Source organism: Palaemon carinicauda, chromosome 41 (assembly GCF_036898095.1).
Source record: "Palaemon carinicauda isolate YSFRI2023 chromosome 41, ASM3689809v2, whole genome shotgun sequence".
In the NCBI taxonomy this organism is placed as follows: domain Eukaryota; kingdom Metazoa; phylum Arthropoda; class Malacostraca; order Decapoda; family Palaemonidae; genus Palaemon; species Palaemon carinicauda.
In genome coordinates this window covers 23124277-23142036 of record NC_090765.1, presented here as the reverse complement: position 1 = coordinate 23142036, position 17760 = coordinate 23124277, and the positions used below count along the sequence as shown (strand labels likewise).

Below are 17760 nucleotides of genomic sequence, written 5' to 3'. Positions count from 1 at the left end.
TCACTTTTTACTTTTGGCTGGTAGAGAGAGGATGTCACCTCTCTCTCTCCCTTTAAGGCTTAGCCATTTACCAATATTGCTTTATGCTCATTCTTTTTTTCACAGATATGACTTGGGCTTCTACATGATGTTCCATTACAGATGTCGATGTTCGTTCTGCGAGTTATCGTAGGATTCCTCTGCGCTTACGTCTCCTCTGGAGGGCTGTGTTTTCCTTTCCCGTTCGCAGGTTGGGGTGTGTCTGTCCCTTCGGAGGGGAGGAACTTTTAATCCTCTATTTAGTTTTCCTCACCTCTTCATGACGACATCGGGGGGGTGAAGTTAGTGACTGGCTGTGGCTGACATCTTAGCTGTCGACGAGGTCTACTCCCGTTTGCCCTTCGTAGCGATTGCAAGATTGCTGTGATCACGAGATCGTAGGTGATCGTGATCTCGGCATTCTTCTTCTTGAAGAAGAACAGCTGTTTGGTTACCCCTTCGGGGGATTACTCCGATAGGATTACCGTAGGGAAGCCCTTTGAGGACAACTCAGAATTAAGCCTAAGCTTTTTTACGCTAGCAGCACCTTTATGTTAACCTTCCCTTGAGATTGAACTCCTGAGAAGGAAACGGTGCTGCTCGAAGGTTTGCTTTCTGAGGAGACTCTTTACACAACTTTTGCTCGTGCTTGCGCTCATGCTCAAGATTGTGAGTTATACACTCAAGGTCGCGAGCTCATAATTCTTGTGGTTTCGATCACGAGCGTTTCATGGTCATGATCACGAACTGATGCTTGTAATCGTAAACCAGACATTCAAGGAGCGCTTACGCTCATAATCGTGAGTTACTCACTCGTGATTGCGAGCAATATAGTGACCTTGATTGCGACATTACTCCTTCCTCAACCTCTGAGAATGCATGATCACGCTGACGAGCGAGACGCTCGCAGTCGTGGTCACACTGATAAGCGTGACGCTTGCAGTCGTGCTCACACTGATAAGCATGACGCTTACGATCGCTTACGCTGACAAGCATGACACTTGCGATCGCTCACGCTGACGAGCATGACACTTGCGATCGCTCACGCTGACGAGCATGATGTTCATGATCATGTTCACGAGCGTTTGTTCACCCTGACGAGAGTGACGCTTGTGATCGCTCACGCTGATGAGCGTGGTGCTCAGGATCATGCTCATGCTGATGGGCGAGACACCCGTGACTAGGCTCTAGGGATCGCGAGCAAGATGCTCCCGATCGCTCATGAGCATGAGTTACCTGCTCATGATCGCAAGCTGAACACTACTGGGACGCTTGTGATCGAGTTCATGCTCACGATCGCGTCTTACGATCGTGATGTACATACTCAAGCATTATGCTCGTGATCATGTCAGACGTTGATAACCGCGCTCACGCTGATGGTTATGAGTTACACGCTCACAGATGCTTGTGACCACGACCTGGTCACCAAGCTCTTAATCATGAGATACACTCACGGTCAAAAGCAAGACTTGTGATCAGGATCTTGTGGTAAGATCACGAACTATATTCGTGATCACAAGCGAGACGATCGCGATCGCGAGTTGGACGCTCACGATCATGAGCTACAAGCCTATATACCAGGCTAGACACACTTGATCAAGAGCTAAAAGTTCATATCGAGAGGCTTAAACTCACATCCATGAACTATATGCTCACGAACGAATCACCCGTACTTCGTGCAAACATACTTTCTGGCTAATTGCTTTCTAATAAGATGCTCTTGCTTTCATGTGAAACAACCCCGCTCTCGAGAGAGACGCTCATGCTCTCAAGCGAGTTGCATACAGGGAGCTCGCGCTTTTATGCGAGACGCTCATGCTTGCTTATAAGATGCTCATGCTCTTGTGCGAGATACTCACTCATGAACAAAAAACTTGTGCGAAGTGCTCATGCTCGAAGCAAGACACTCGCGGGCAAGATGTTCACTCTCTTGTGCGAGGCCCCCCACATGGGAGACGTGGACATTCACGAACGAAACTCTTACGAGTTCACACTAAGCGTTCCAACACCTAGATCGAGGCTATCGTGATTATGGGCACAGTCTTGAGCAAAACGATCCTAACCAGTTCAGTAGACCCCAATTTGTCAGCTACCAATCGCCGTTATTTTTTTCAACGGATAGACTATCACGGTTGCTTCTCAATAGCACCGTTCAAACTTCATGTTCAACCGCTAGTCATTCGTTGTCCTACACGACGGTAGCGCTGCGTTTTCGCTTGCTGGCCATTGTGCGACCCGACATTCACTAGTCAGAATCGAGTGGTCACTACAAGCCTGCAATGTCCTAGGCTTCCAGTTTGCCAGCAACTTCCTGAGAGGGAGCTGCTCAAGAGATCACTCTCTCCTAGATGGCATATATCGTGTCTTATCACTCTCGGGCCTACACTACTTGGTTAGACCCAACAGAGTTGATGGAATTATGGTTTTTTTCCTTCCGGGAACCCAAGAACACTCCCTTCATCAGGCGACGGAATACCTCTTCGCTCTTTGGTCTCTTGTTTGTGTATCACAAACATGTCTTCTTTTGTTCCTAAGACTTTCTCGTCGTCAGCGCAATCGGAAGGATCCACTTCAAGGTGGCCAGGTTTATGCATTGAATCGGGCACACTTACGGGAGTTCATCTCCCTTGAACGTAGGTGTTTTTCATTTGACACTTCGTTCATACTACAGGAAGGTTTACAAACAAATTGCCTCAGGAACCAGGAGCTGCATCGGTTGGCACCGTCTCCCCTGTTGTCCTGTTTATGATGGTATGGCTCACAAGCCGATTTTGCCTGAATAGGAACTACAGTACGCTAATTAGACAGTCTGCTAAAGCAAATCGAATTTCGGATGTGATAGGGGAGGCAGATTCTTTGAATCTGTTTTCTCTCCCCTCCCGCCCTAGTGGGAGACACACCCTCTTAAGGCTACGGTCATGCTCTTCCTCTTTGGGAAAGAATTCAGTGCTCTCTAATTGACAGCCATAGCAATTTACTTGCTTCGATTTGAGTCAGCCCTAGATAGGTGACTGACAAGAATAACAGAGGATTGAAAATCTGTGTTCTCCACTTCTACGTTGACCCTTAGGCCCACGGACCTTAGTGAAAACTCATTCAACCTCCATCTGCTTCTGATTCAGAGAAACATCTGTCTACACTTCATGAAACTCGGACTTGTTCGTGAAGTAGGACGATGACTTTTTCCCATAACCGGAACTTCCCCCCTTAGACCGGAGTGGTTGGGAATACATTCCTTTCCCATAAATGAACCCCTCCATTAGCTCAAGATATTCGGCTCATGTCTTTTCGTCGGGAAAGGAAGTCCAGACTTTAACCACAAGGATACTATATTTCTTATATTTCTTTTAGGAAATGGTAAGCAATTTATAACCTTCTTCCTCAGGATTGTGAATCCGATCTCATAGGAAGACGGAAGGCGCTGGGATACAGCCAGGCTTTTTCGATTAGAAGTTTCTACTGTTAGTCTCTTCTTGTGAGACGAGCTTAATCTTCAAACCTTGTGATACAAGAGAAGGTTTTGGGATCAGCCAGTTAGTCTCCTAAACAGTCCGACCATGTTAATCGCGGTTTCTTGCTTTGCAGCTGAGAAAAAAAAATTTGTTGTGATGATTGTTTACCTAACATTAAGAATTTCATTTCTAATAGTTGGCAACAGCATTAAGATGGCCAAGAACAATGCAGTACCTATTAGATAAAAATTCCTATAAAATTTAAGCTGGCCGGTGATATCAAATAGCCCGTGCTCCTTTACACTGGGAGTGCTGCGTTCTACTACCCATCGTTGCACCCAGCTGGTTCTAGCTCTCTCGGTAGTGTGTATCCATTTACGGTGGTAAAAAATTACAGCTATATTTGAAATAAACTGGATTTTGATTAAACTGTTGTTTCACTTAACTGTAATAATGCATGTAATATTCACATTTTAGTATCGTATTTATAATAAAAAACATAGCGAATAATAATCTTATGCGTTGTTTACAATCAAACCAGCTGATCAACCCTGCATAGTTCATCTTCAACCTCAATTTTTGGATCAAATAACTCCCTTATTATTAGGGCATGCTACTGAAGGATGTTTCATAATTATTGAAAGAAGCAATTATTACTCTATCTACCTTTTTCCAATTAGGACGAGAGAGAGAGTGAGTGTGTGTGTGTGTTTTCTAAATGCATTATAAGAAAATTATGGTAGGTTATAACAAATTTGTGCTTATGTAATACTATATTAACTATATATAGTAGATGTTTTGATCAAGTTAAGAAATAGTATACAGTACACAATTCTCTTTGTTATTGATTTGCTAAGATGAGGAAAGTAGCTACTGAAAAATTACAGTGTAAGTAGTTAATATCTTGAGGAAAGAACAATTGTTTGATAGTTTCATTGTTGTCAAGTGTGAGGAAAGAAAATTGTAAAGAATAGGCCAGACTATCATGAGTATGTGACGGAAAAGATGAAATGAGCAGTAATGAGAGGAGGGATCCAATGTAGTACTGTCTGGCCAGTCAAAGGACTCAATAACTCTCTAGCGATAGCATGTCAACTGGTGGCTGGTGCCTTATCCAACCTACTATCTAATGATAATGAAAAAAATTTTTTGGAGTGGAAGTATTTCAGAGAAATAAGTATGCCAAATATCTGTACTGTAATCAGTTTCTCTGAATAATTGGTTGCCAATTATCATAATTTTATACTTTTGTCCAGGAAATATTTTTATCGCTGCTTTTCAAATTTGGAAGTCATATGAAATTATGGTAGTGTTTAATTTGATAAAGTATTTTGCTTTACATAGAATATAGTGATACTATGAGGAAGGATATCCTCTGTGCATCTCTTGGTAATGTTATTTTTTACTTCAAGGAGAAAATGTGGTGGGTAGCATTGCACATGGAGAGATGCTACACAGGACAAATTTGCTAGCCATGGTTGGAGGAGGGGCTGTTCCAAAGTATGCTGATAATACAGTCCTCATATATGATGATTTCAAGTCAAAGTTACTGTTGGAGTTTACTTTTGCTGTGCCAGTTTTGGCTGTAAGATTAAGAAAAGACAGGTAAGTAATGTTCCTATTTTACTTTAACCGGTTTTTTTCGGGGCTTCACCTCTGAATGTTCTTTTCTCTTACATTATTATGCCTGCTTTAAAAAGTGATTGCAAACATCCAAGTAAGTTGCATACGGTATATTATTCATAGAGACATATCTCAACTCATATTAAACATTTAAAGAATATGAATTTGGGACATGCAGATAGGATTTCATTAGAATTACTTAAACATAAGAAATTAGACCTCACTCTTGACATATCAGCTACAAATAACAGAAAATAAAAAGATCCTTAATCAACACAAATATATAATGTAATCAATGATAGCATCATATGAAATCTTTGAGCCACTTCAGTTTAGTAGTAACCCTTTTAGGCCTTCTAACTGACAAATTTGTATTAGTAAAGCTGAACATTTCATGTTGTCATATGGTATCTTAAAGAGCTTTCTATTAAAACAAAATACAAATCTTTTTACTAACAAATAAGAAAATTATTTAGAAATTTTTCTATAACAAACAACCAAACCCTTTTACACCTCCCTTACTTGGTCTGTAGGAGAGAGGAAGACATAGGTTAATAATAGCAAGAGGGGTGACATGCACTGAAGCATGAAACTGGCTTTATTCAGTAAATGACTGTGAAAGAAATGTATAAAGAATTTGATGCAGTAAATTTGTCTATACACACTGTATTTAATGAAGGTAATACAGATAGAATATACAAGTGTTGGGAAATTTTGAATAAAAGGGAGTAAGGAAGGGAATAGGGGTACAGTATGAGGAATAAACATAGGCAAAAATTATTTGTAAAAATTAGTGATTATAAAAATGAAAAGGAAAGACCCTTTGGTGTTAAATCATGTTAATAATTTGTTAGTAATTAACAAAAATTAAAAGATAAACAAAAAGGTAATAAAAAAGGGGGAAGAATATGTAAAAACCTTTTAGCCTTTGGGGCAACATTCCTTTTACTGTACATTATTTGAAACATAATTTTGGGGTAGCTTACTATACTGAATGGTGATGTAGTTGCCCACTGTTTAAAAATTTTGACTGGTGTTTCCAAATTAGCTGCTTTGGTTAAGTGGATTTTCACTTTTTTTTATTTCAGCGCAGCTACAGTCTGCTAAAGCCCAAAATCATTCATTGTACCTTTTGGATTATTTGTCCTTTATATGGGATAATCAAAATCACAAAGATAGAATCTGCAAAAATTGAGAGGTGTCTGTGCTATAAAAAAAATCCAAGATAATTTTTTTTTTTTTTTTTGCAAATTCAGTCAAGTTAAGACTTGCAATAACTCTTTCATAAAAATAGGAATGTTCATGTATATTTGATTGTGTAAAATCACCACCTGTACAAATAATGAATTAAATAAAACAATTCTTGACATGGTATTCAGAGTATGATCAGGTGACCTCTCATAGTCAGGCAAACTGACCAATCCGGCAAGGTTTGGGAACCAATGGTTTTAAAAAATCTATTGTGCACTAATATTGCTTAGGGGTTGCAATGAATATGAGAAATCTTTTATCAAGGTGTAATGGCATATTCATCTGTTCTGTATGCATTGCTGTTTGTGATTGTTAGCCGGACTTTGAAATGCATTATTGTTCTAGATTGTTTCTTCTCATGCATCACTATATAATAACCTTAGATTGATTTATTTTTCAACAGATTAGTTGTGGTTCTTCGTAGACAAATTCATGTATTCACATTTCCACATTCTCCACATAGACTTTTTACTTGTGAAACTCGGGATAATCCTCTAGGACTATGTGAAGTATCATCATTCGCATCCGCAGACAAACACATACTGTGCTTCCCAGCACATAAGCTTGGGGCAGTGCAGTTGGTGGTAAGATCAGTTATAGTTTGTTATTGTAGTTGAATATAGTACTTTTAACATATTTTAATTAATAGTCAGTGTTCTGCAGTTGTCAAATATTTTTTGTGTAATTTTTTATTACTCAATAATATGGCTTAACAAAATTCAAGGGTAGATTGGGAGTCAGCTCTTGGTGGTCTCATTGATGGAAGATTGAGCTCCATGAAGAGAAGATAGTACCTTCTAAGTTATTTCTGGTAGATGTTTTCTTATCAAAAGTAATCTCAAAATTATTGGACAAGGCCCATGAGTTTCAACTACCTCGTGATAGGTTTCCAAACTTAAGGACATTGGCTTTGATAAGGATGTGAGAACAACCCCAATGAATCAAAATTCTGATTCAACCAAAAATTTGAATTAGGGGTACCTCTGAAGAATAATTGAAAATAAGATAAAAACTAAAGAATTACCTAAAGTAAAGAATTTAAATATTGAAAAATAGACAGTGATGCATGTTGTTGAATTATATTTTTGTTCCGTAACTGAAATACAAACCAATGCTATTTATAGGGTTATTACTTTCATCGAAGCTGAAAGGACGAGCCATTAAAATTCAGCGAGGGTTAACTACCCTTCTCGTTAGTTAGTGGGGTGGGGGAAGGTAGCTTGCTATCCCTCCCACTCACACACCTGTGATTGCTCTCACTTTGCTTTTGGCTCGGATGGAGTGCGGTTGTCACCGACTTTCATCCTCTCCAACTTTTTAGCTGTTTCTTTCAGTGTATGTGTGTGCTGTGTTTTACAGCCGTGCGGACTTGTTCACGAATTAAAGGTTGCACCTGCCGGAAGTTTATGCCTGCGCTGGAGTTGGATCCCCATAGCCTTTGCCCAGTCTGCAGGCATAGACAGAAGAAGAAGTCTAGGCGGGATTCTCTCTCTTCGAAATGCACTTCGAAGCAGAAGAATACCAAGGCTTCTTCCTCTGAAGCTTGTACTCGGACAGCTTCCTCCAGGGGACCGACGAATAGTAGCGTAGGCCAATTAACACCTGGCCAACTTCGGTCCTCGAGACTGGGCTGCCTCCCCGAGTGAGGCTGTTTCTCTTTCTCCTCTGTTTAAGCTCTGGCCATTATTGGATTTTTGCCCGGTGAATCTTCCTATGAAGCGTTGCTGCGGTTTTTGCACCGGGGTACTGACCTTCAGCATGCGTCGGCTTAAGATGCTGACCCCTATCCGTTGTCGATGTCGTGGTGTCGGAGAGCTTCTGCTGCCCTGCCAGCTATTCCTGCGACTGCATCTGGTTCTTCATCTTCCGCTGCTGAGGTCTTCGCTCCTTCCCCTGATGAACATCCTTTGGAGGGAGAGCAAAGTCCGAGGCACATCTCTCCAACGAATGGTTTCCTTTCAAGTAAAGGGTCTCACATCAGCTTTTAGTCAGCCTGCTGATCCCACACTTCTACACTGTCGCGTCGGGAGCAGGCGACCTCACCGTGTATGTCCTCCTCTTTGCCTTCAGGGTGGTCTTGCCCCATTGGCCAAGAGACGTCTCTTCACCTCCAGTCCTCCTCAGTCTTCTTCAGAAGAAGAAACTGTTCGTCCTTCGCCTCCATCTCCGATCTCGTCTCGTCACTCTACATATTGCCAGGCTCTTGCCCAACGTTCTCATGCTCGACAGTCTCACCATTGTCCAGCAGAGCATGAATCGACTATGCGTTCATCTCGTGAATCACCTGACCATCTTCCTTCTCGTGAAACGCGTCTAACGCATGAATCGCCTGACCATAGTCATCAAGCAACATCTCGTGTACCACCTAAGCGGTTGGTTACTTGTGAATCGTCTTCTCTATCGCTTTCAATGCTTGAATTGCCTGACTGTCGGCATCCAGCTACTCCTGCACTAACGCATGTAGCTCGTGAATCGCCTGACCATCGTCATCGAGCAATTTCTCGTGTACCACCGAGGCGTGTGGGTACACGTAAATCGCTTACGTCGTTTCCAACGCGTGAATCGCCTGACCATCGACAACGAACGACGTCTCATGCTCCACCTAAGTGATCAATTGCTTGTGAATTCCCTACGCGTTCGACTTCTCATCATGCTACCACCACGCGAGAATTGCTGACAATGCGAGAATCGCTTTCACATCGGAAATCCCCTGCTCGTCATCGATTGCCTGTTCATCATCGATCGTCTGCTCTGCAGCGTTTGTGTGCTCGTCAGCCTTTGCCTGACCGTCAGCGTTCACCTGCTGCTCTACAGCGATCGCCTGCTTGTCAGCGTTCGCACGCTTGGCAGCGTTCACCTGCTCGTCAGCGTTTCCCTGCTCGTCAGCGATCGCCTGCTTGGCAATGGTCACCTGTTCATCAGCATTCACCTGCTCATTAATGATTGCCCATCTGACGCCATTTACCTCATCGACCTCACCAGTCGCGTAAACCTCTGCCGTCTGGAGAAATGCGCATCGATCATCCAACGGACCATCGTTCGTCCATACACCAGATTGTTCTCATACTGTGGCGTCACTCTCCGGTGGGACGCTTTCTCTCAACTGTTCGTGAGCCTCTTCAATGCAATTTGTCACTCATTAGTCGGCCTTCACTCCTAGCAACGCGTGAGTCGCCTTCCCAGCGATTGTTGCTAAACCGACCTACCTCTTGGGTGGTAGTAACGATCGATCCTGCGTTACCACGGTATCACTCTCCAACGCAGGAACACACTTCCTCATATTGTTCTTCCAGCCATTGATCTTCGTGTCGTGAACAGGAGTTTGCTCGTCGCTCTCTATCACTCCAGCGACCACCACATCCTCTTGCAAGAGAGGTTCTGCAACTGCAACCTCCACAAGCGGTGGTTGTGGCCTCCAAAAAAGGTAGGGTGAGTAACGATTGTTCTCCGTCTCCCCACTCCCCTCCCAGCATACGCGTAATGTCTCAGCTGCTGGGGAAGGAGGGATGGGGCAAGTTTCAGGATTTCAGAATTCATAAACTCCAGCATTTAGAAGGGAGTCTGCTTCTACAGTCCCTAAATCCACGGCGTCTGTTCTGGAGACCCCACGGAAAGACCATGAATCCTCTCTCCCTTCAGGGGATCTATCGTATAGTGCTTTGAGGAGTAAGCAGCCGTGGCTCAACGACCCGGTTAGGGCTGTAACTCAAGCCTACAACCCCATGCTTCCTTCATGTATGACGGAAGATTCAGCGGGTTCAACTGATCCGGGACTTAAGACCACGACTGCTTCTTCCCCTCTAATTAGGAAGAGGGGATCTCCTGATAAGGTCCCTTCAACAAGAGTCAAGCTGACCCCGATCAGGACGCGTAGGGTAGAAACCTCCCCTGATGTTTCACCATTGCTCGGGCCCCTCAATGCCTCATCCACCAATTCTAGAGGCAATCTAAGAGAAGAGTCAAGTGTCAGATTGTCCACCTCCATCACCGACGGAAAGACCCCAAGGAGAGAACATAGTCTCGCTTACAGCTCCTCGATCTCTCCCTTCTGAGAAGGTCACTACATGTAGACCTTATGCCTTGGAGCCCCTGCTTCCTCTAAGGAGGGTACCTAAAGACTCTAAGACTATTCTCAAGTCCTCCTCTACGACTCAGAATCCCTCTGACGGTTCCAGGAGCCAAGTCAGTCTTCCAGTTGGCGACCACGACACACCCCAGGTGGAGACTTCAGGGTTGAATGAAGATCTCGCTGCCACCCCAACTTCGTACGAAGACTAGAGAGAATCAGAACACGACTTTTGGCAGGTTCTGTCCATTATGAGGACCCTTAACGGGTTACTGGATCCACAGACGACCCCTCAAGAAGGCAAAGACAACCTCCTAGACCGTGTCCTAGGCACCCAAAAGCCTCCTAAGGCCAGTGCAGCTTTGCCCTGGTCCCAGGGATAAAGAGTGTCCGGCGTAAGATTGCCTCCCAACTCTCTTCCATCTCTGAGTCTTTCCGTTCTTCCTCGTCCTCCAAACTTCTCCCACCTTCAGGTGCCAACCAGAGGAGATTTTACGACATTATGGACGAAACCTTCTTGACAATGTCTCTCCATCACTCCCTGGAAGAGCTGACCAAGGCAGTCCCTCTAGAGAAGCTCTCTTCGCGTCAGGTCTCATTCTCAGCATCTGAGATTCGAAACCAAGAGAAGGTTGCGAAGTACTCTATGAAGGCTACTTCGTGGCTGGGTCATTGGTTGAGATCGATAGGAATCCAGGTGAGAACCAAGGATTTCTCTAAGGATCATACCAGGAAGGCCTTGGAAACTTTTCTTCTTCTGGCACCTGTACCATTGAATTTCTGGCCCACTAGGTAGTGACCCTGTGGGCCAACACCAATCTGAAATGAAGGAATACGGTGGCCGAGAGATTTCACCAGCAGATCCCTAACGCTGAGATCACTAGACTTCGAACCACCTCCATGGAGGGATGCTTCCTCTTTGAGACTAGGGACGCTGAGCAGGCTGCGGAGAGGTGGAGGAAGTCCAACACAGACTCCCTCCTTCATAGGGCCCTTACAGCTCGGCCCTACAGACCTCCAGCCCCTCCAAAGACCAGTCAAGTGAAATTGTCATCGAAGAAAACGGATGCAATTTTTAAGTCTGAGGTGTCTAAGAAGCCCTTTCCTGTCGAGGACGGGAAAGGCAACAAGTCCAACCGTGGAGGGAAACGCCAGCGAGGTGGCGGTAAGAACCACAAACGCTAGTATAGGTCATCTTCATGCTCGTCCACCAGTAAGGGGATGCCTACAAAGCTGCTGGACCAGGTGGAGGCAGCCTTGGGCCAAACCTTGGACGGTCTCTGTGATTCGCTCAGGGTATCGCATCCCGTTCATTTCATCTCTCCCTCCACTGACCAAGAATCCAGTGCTTGTGACCTCCTTTGCAATGAGATTAGCAAAGGGGCAGGCTCCGAAGTCCAGACCCTGTGGGAGAAGGCCACTTTCCTGGAAGTCCTCGACATGTCCCCAGGCTTCTTCAGTTGACTCTTTCTTGTGAAAAAGGTGTCTAGAGGCTGGAGACCAGCCAGTCATCGATCTCTTGGCTCTGAACAAGTTTGTCGAACAGATTAAGTTCAGTATGTAGATGGCAGACAGAATCAGACTAGCAATAAGACCACAGGACTTCATGTGTACACTGGATCTGATGAACGCATACTTCCAGATCCCAATCCATCCGTCTTCAAGGAAGTATCTGAGATTCAACATCGACAAGAAGACATACCAGTTCATGGTGCTGTGTTTCAGCCTTTACACAGCACCCCAGGTCTTCACAAGAGTGTTTGCCCTAGTGTCATCCTGGGCTCACAGGTTCGGCATCCGCCTCCTCCGATACCTGGACGACTATCTGATCCTGGCAGACTCAGTGGCAACCCTTCTTCAGCACTTAGACAAACTTCTGAGGCTTTGCCAAGATCTGGGGATCATGGTAAACCTCGAGAAGTATTCCCTGCTTCCCACTCAAAGACTGCTATACCTGGGCATGGTATTAGACACCAATCTGCACAAAGCCTTCCCATCGGACGATAGGATAGCAAGGCTGAGGAAAGTAGCAAGACCTTTCCTCAGACGAGAACTCCCAGCCCAGAAGTGGTAAGTCTTCTCGGACACCTATCATCCTTGGCCTGTATTTCCCAACGGTTCCTTCAGGATACAATCTCTCCAGTGGCGTATGAAGTTCAATTGGAATCAGGCCTTCGATTCCCTGGATACTCTGATTCCCATGGGATCAGAGGAAAAGACAGACCTCGGATGGTGGTTGGTGGACGAGAATCTGCTGAAGGGTGTTGATCTTCTCGTCCCTCCTCCCGATTTGATGCTGTTCTTGGACGTATCAAAGGAAGGGTGGAGGTTCCACATGCTGGATCAGACGGCCTCAGGCCTTTGGTCAGAGTCCGAAAAGTACCTTCACATAAATCTTTAGAGATGAAGGCTGTCTTTCTGGCCCTTCAAGAGTTCCACCAGTACCTAGCTTGTCACTCGGTGGTGATGAGCGACAACACCACGGTAGTGGCTTACATCAAGAAGCAAGGAGGTACTTTTTTGCACCCCCTATCTCATCTAGCAATAGAGATACTAAGATGGGCGGGAGTCCGTTTAGTCTCAATGTCAGCTCGCTTCATTCCAGACGAGGAATGTGCTCGCTGACAATCTGAGCAGAGCATCGCAGAAAGTGGGTTCCGAATGGTCTTTTGATCATCTAGTAGCTGACAAAGTCCTTACTTTGTGGGGTTCTCAGACTGTGGATCTGATCGCAGCAGCCCTGAACTTCAGGCTCCCGCTGTACTACTCCCCATTTCCCAGATCCCAAGGCTCTCTGCCAAGATGCTTTGCAACAACGGTGGGACAACTTCGACGTATACTGGACTCAATCCAACCGTTCTGTCTGATGAGAAGAGTACTCAACAAGACCAGAACATCAGTCAATCTTTCAATGACCCTCATAGCTCCGCTATTCTATCTAATTTTTCTTACTCTTGTTTTGTGAAAGTTTTTTATAGTTTAGGAAATGGTTGTTTTAATGTTATTGCTGTTCCTAAAATATTTTATTTTTCCTTGTTTCCTTTCATCACTGGGCTATCTTCCTAGTTGGGTCCCCTAGGCTTATAGCATTCTGCTTTTCCAACTATGGTTATAGCTTAGCAAGTAGTAGTAATAACAACAACAACAATGAAAAATGGTTCCCGGACTTTCTGCTGCTCCTGACGGAGCTCCCAAGAGAACTTCCTCCACGACAAAATCTACTCAGACAACCACATGTCTACATCTACCACAAGGCAGTAGCTTTGCTATGTTTTCATGTCTGGAGACTATCCAGCATCTCTTCACGCAGAGAAGATTTTCGCAAGAAGTTGCGTAAAGGATGTCTAGTTACCTGCAAAAATCTTCAGCCACAGTCTACCAAGCGAAGTGGAATATATTCTGTGGTTGGTGTCGTGGAAGGGGACTCAATTCACTCGATGCCACGATTCCATCTATAGCGGAGTTTGTCGTGTATTTGCGTGAAGAAATGCGTCTTTCATTTTCAGCGATTAAACTAACCCTTGAGTCTCGCCTTTAAACTGAAAGGAATGGACATTTTCTCATGGCTTGAACTTTCCCTCCTCATACTAAGCTATGAATTTGACTGTCCTCAGTCGGAAGTGAGACCTTCTTCGTGGAATGTGGTTCGAGTTCTTCAGTCTCTAAAGAGACCTCCGTACGAACTATTACGCCAGGCAACAGATCGCCACCTGACTTGAAACACTGTGTTCCTACTTGCCTTGGCATTAGCCAAACGAGTCTGAGATCTTTATGGTTTCTCATATGACATAGCCCATTCAAAGGGATGGGGAGAGGTAAGCTTCAGCCTCGTTCCTGAGTTTATTGTAAAGACTCAAAATCCGAGGGTTTCGGATCTTAGGTTTGAATCCTTCCGGATAACGAGTCTCCGCTCTGTAATGACGACCCAGATCATCTGTTGCTATGTCCAGTAAGGGAGAGGCTACCTCAAGAGAACAGCAGCAGCTAGGTCCAGTGTCCTCACTTTTCGTAAGCAGGGGCCAAACCAAGAGGAGGGTCACGAAGAACACAATCCAATCCCTGCATGGATTCGCTAAGTCATTGATTTTGTCCTGAATCCCGACCCTCCACCAACATGTCGTCCCAGACCTCATGATGTCAGGGGCGTTGCTACGTCCCTGACGTTCAAAAAGAACTTCTCTGTGACGCAGGTATTACAAGTGGGTGTGTGGAAACGCCAAACGACGTTCACTGCCCACTACCTGCAAGACGTGACACACAGGAACCTCGTTACGTTTTCTCTCCGTCCTATGGTGTCTGCACAACAACTGGTTTAGTACCTAAAGCTCCTTATTGGGCAAGTAACAGAAGGTTGAGGGCATTTGTTACCTGGGTTTTAGTCTTAAGTGAATGATAAGGAATGTCTGGCTCTTTTGCTTTCTTCATCCTCCCCTCTTGAGGAAATCAGCATCCTGGAACTTGTGTAACCTAGTGTTCCAATACTGTTGCATCCCTATACCCTGGCGAGGTGGTATGGGTAATGTCTCGCTCGGTCTCTTCAGTTATTTCCTACAAGACTCGAAATAACGTCTACCTGGACAGCCGCATTGCTAGTTTATCACCGCACACAACTTAGGTAGGCCGTTGACCATTCTTACCAGGTTGAGCGAGGTGTTAGGGTCTCCTTATTGTTGCACAAAATTCTACACAATAGGGATTACCCCGGGTAAGGATAAAAAGCCAGATTGGCAGGGACGTCCACCATCCTAAAGAGTGAGTCACCCCTATATATAGTGTTGGTTTGTATTCTAGTTACAGAACAAATTACAAATTCGGAGGTAATTTTTAATTTTCCTAATGATATAAACCCTTAGCTATTTCTACATACATGTCTGCCAACCCTATCCCCCTTAAGTCTTATCTCCAAGCAAAATGAGTGCAATCACAGGTGTGTGAGTGGGAGGGGTAACAAGCTACCCCGTACCCCTCCCCCGCTAACTAGTGGGATGCGTAGGTAACCCTCTCTAAATTTTAATAGCTCATCATTTGAGCTTTGCAGAAAGTAATAGCCCTAAATAAATAGCTAAGGTTTGTATCGTTAGGAAAAATACAAATTATCTACGGAGGAAAAACTTCTCTAGGTCTCGGTAGTGAAAGGCTACTGCTCACAACCTTGAGCCTCGCCTTTAGGCTGATATGAGTTAACATTTCATTTTCATTATAGTTTTTTCTCCCCATACGGAGTATCGAACTTACCTGCCCTCAGTCTGAAGTTAGACCACCCCCATGGGACATGGTTTGTGGCCTTTGGTCCCTGAAGGGCGATCCCTACGAACCATTATGGCAGGCATCAGATCTTCACCTGACTTTGAAGATAGTTTTCCTTCTCGCGTTGGCTTTGGCCAAGAGAGTCTGCTAACTTCATGGTCTTTGCTACGACGTCTCCCATTCAAGTGGATGGGGGGAGGTAATGCTTGACTTCGTCTCCGAATTGATCGCCATGACTCTAAATCCGGGAGTAGCGGATCCTAGATTTGGTCCCCTCCAGATTGAGAGTCCTTGTAATGTAACCAATGATGCAGATCAACTGTTACTGTGTCCAGTGAGGAGTTTGAGGTACTAGCTCAAAAGAACTGCAACAGCTCACCCCCTATTGTCAGCATTCTTTGTCAGTATGGGGAAGTCAAGAGAAGGATCTCAAAGGACACCATCTCTGCTTGGATTTACAAGGTTGTAAACCAAGCATTCAGTCCCAATTATTCTTCACAGACGAGACGACCCAGGGCACATGACTTGAGGGGCATTATGTCTGTTGCGTTCAGGAAGAACTACTCTGTAACGCAGGTACTTCAAGCGGTCGTGTGGAAGGGTCATAAAACCTTCACTACCCACTACCTGCAAAACGTGACTAACAGGAACAGGGGTTTGAATACCAAATGCTCCTTGATGGACAAGTAGCAGATGGTTGAGAGCAGAGGTTACCGGGGATTAGTCCAGGATGAATGTTTAAGAATGACTGGCTCTTTCTCTTTTATTGATCTTCTCCTCGTTTGGTGAACAGCACCTACGGTCCTCTGCAAGCTGGCTTTCTCTGTCTGCAGATAAAACGATTTCCCTTGTGTAACCTGGTATGCATATAATACTTGTTGCGTCCCCATATCCCCTAGCGAGATGGGATTGGGTAACATCTATGGTTGATTCAAAGACTCCTACGTTTCTATGAATTCTTACCTAGACTAGTTACTTTGCTAGTATTTCACAATTACACAGATTGCTCAGGTCGCTAAAGCGTGCTTTGTGCGTCCTATTAGCAAGATGTCAGGGTTTTTCCCTTATATGTGCGAAGCATGCACTGGAAAACTCTGGGTCAAAAGCAAAGCCAGTTGGTTCGGACTTCCACACCTAAAGGGCAAGTCATCCCTAATAAAGAGCGAAAGGGTTTGTATTGAGTGTCGCAACAAATTACAAATTTAGAATAATTTTTGTTTTTCCTAACAATACAAAACATGAGTTCTTTATAAAAATTTGACCCTCCATCACCTATCCCTTGCAAGCCTTTCCTACAATCAATAGTGACAAGACAACACCGGTGTGTGCGTAATGGGGGTTGCAGGTACTACCCCCTAACCCCCTCCCCGCTAACTAAAAATCTTATGGCTAGTCTTCCAGCTTTGCCAAAAATATGTCCCTAATGAAGAGTTCAAGGTTTATATCAAAAGGAAATATACAAATTACATTAAATTTGTCATCTTTTCCAATCATTATCTTGAAGAATCATGGTTCTCTTCTCAAGATTGCTGTAGTCAGTGCTGGGAATGTTTGAATAAAAAAGTTGATTTTCATGTATTTTTATCAATTGGGAAGTTAATTAGTTTTAGGCTATGATTTTTTCCATTTGAAATACAATGTTGGGTAAAATATACAGATGACTGATAAGTAATGGAAAGGATTTATAAACCCAATTGTGAATTTAATTGTTACCTTAGTGGTAATAGTTTTGTACTGAGTCACTGGGCTAGATTTAAGCCTTATGTAATTAAAGAGTATTATTTTAAGTTTAAATTTTCTATCTCTTTTTATCATGACCCATCTCCACCAGAGTGAGGGAGTCAGCAATAATTAACATCAGGGGAGGTTCAAAGAATGAATTAAATTTGTTATAAAATTTATTTCTATACTCACATGATGTTCATATACATTCCCACCCTCCTCCCCACTGAATAACAAATTCAAGAGGATAGGATATTAGTTTCGACATGTAGACTGAAAACAGGCCGGTGCTAACTGGCTTGGTCCTGCTTGTTGTCATGGGTGGATAATGCCCCTTGAAAAGAAAAAAGCAAGAGTTCTTGAGTTTTGTGGGAAATGTTG

General features: G+C 44.1%; 1 protein-coding gene across 2 annotated transcripts in view; it reads left to right on the top strand.

Moving 5' to 3' along the window:
* LOC137632332 (WD repeat domain phosphoinositide-interacting protein 4-like) overlaps window positions 1-17760 on the top strand; it is a 336255-nt gene that overhangs the window by 294913 nt on the left and 23582 nt on the right. For both annotated transcript variants that reach the window (XM_068364264.1, XM_068364263.1), the window contains exons 3-4: window positions 4883-5075; window positions 6748-6928. In XM_068364264.1, coding sequence (XP_068220365.1) covers window positions 4883-5075; window positions 6748-6928 — 374 coding nt within the window. The remainder of the gene's footprint in view (window positions 1-4882; window positions 5076-6747; window positions 6929-17760) is intronic.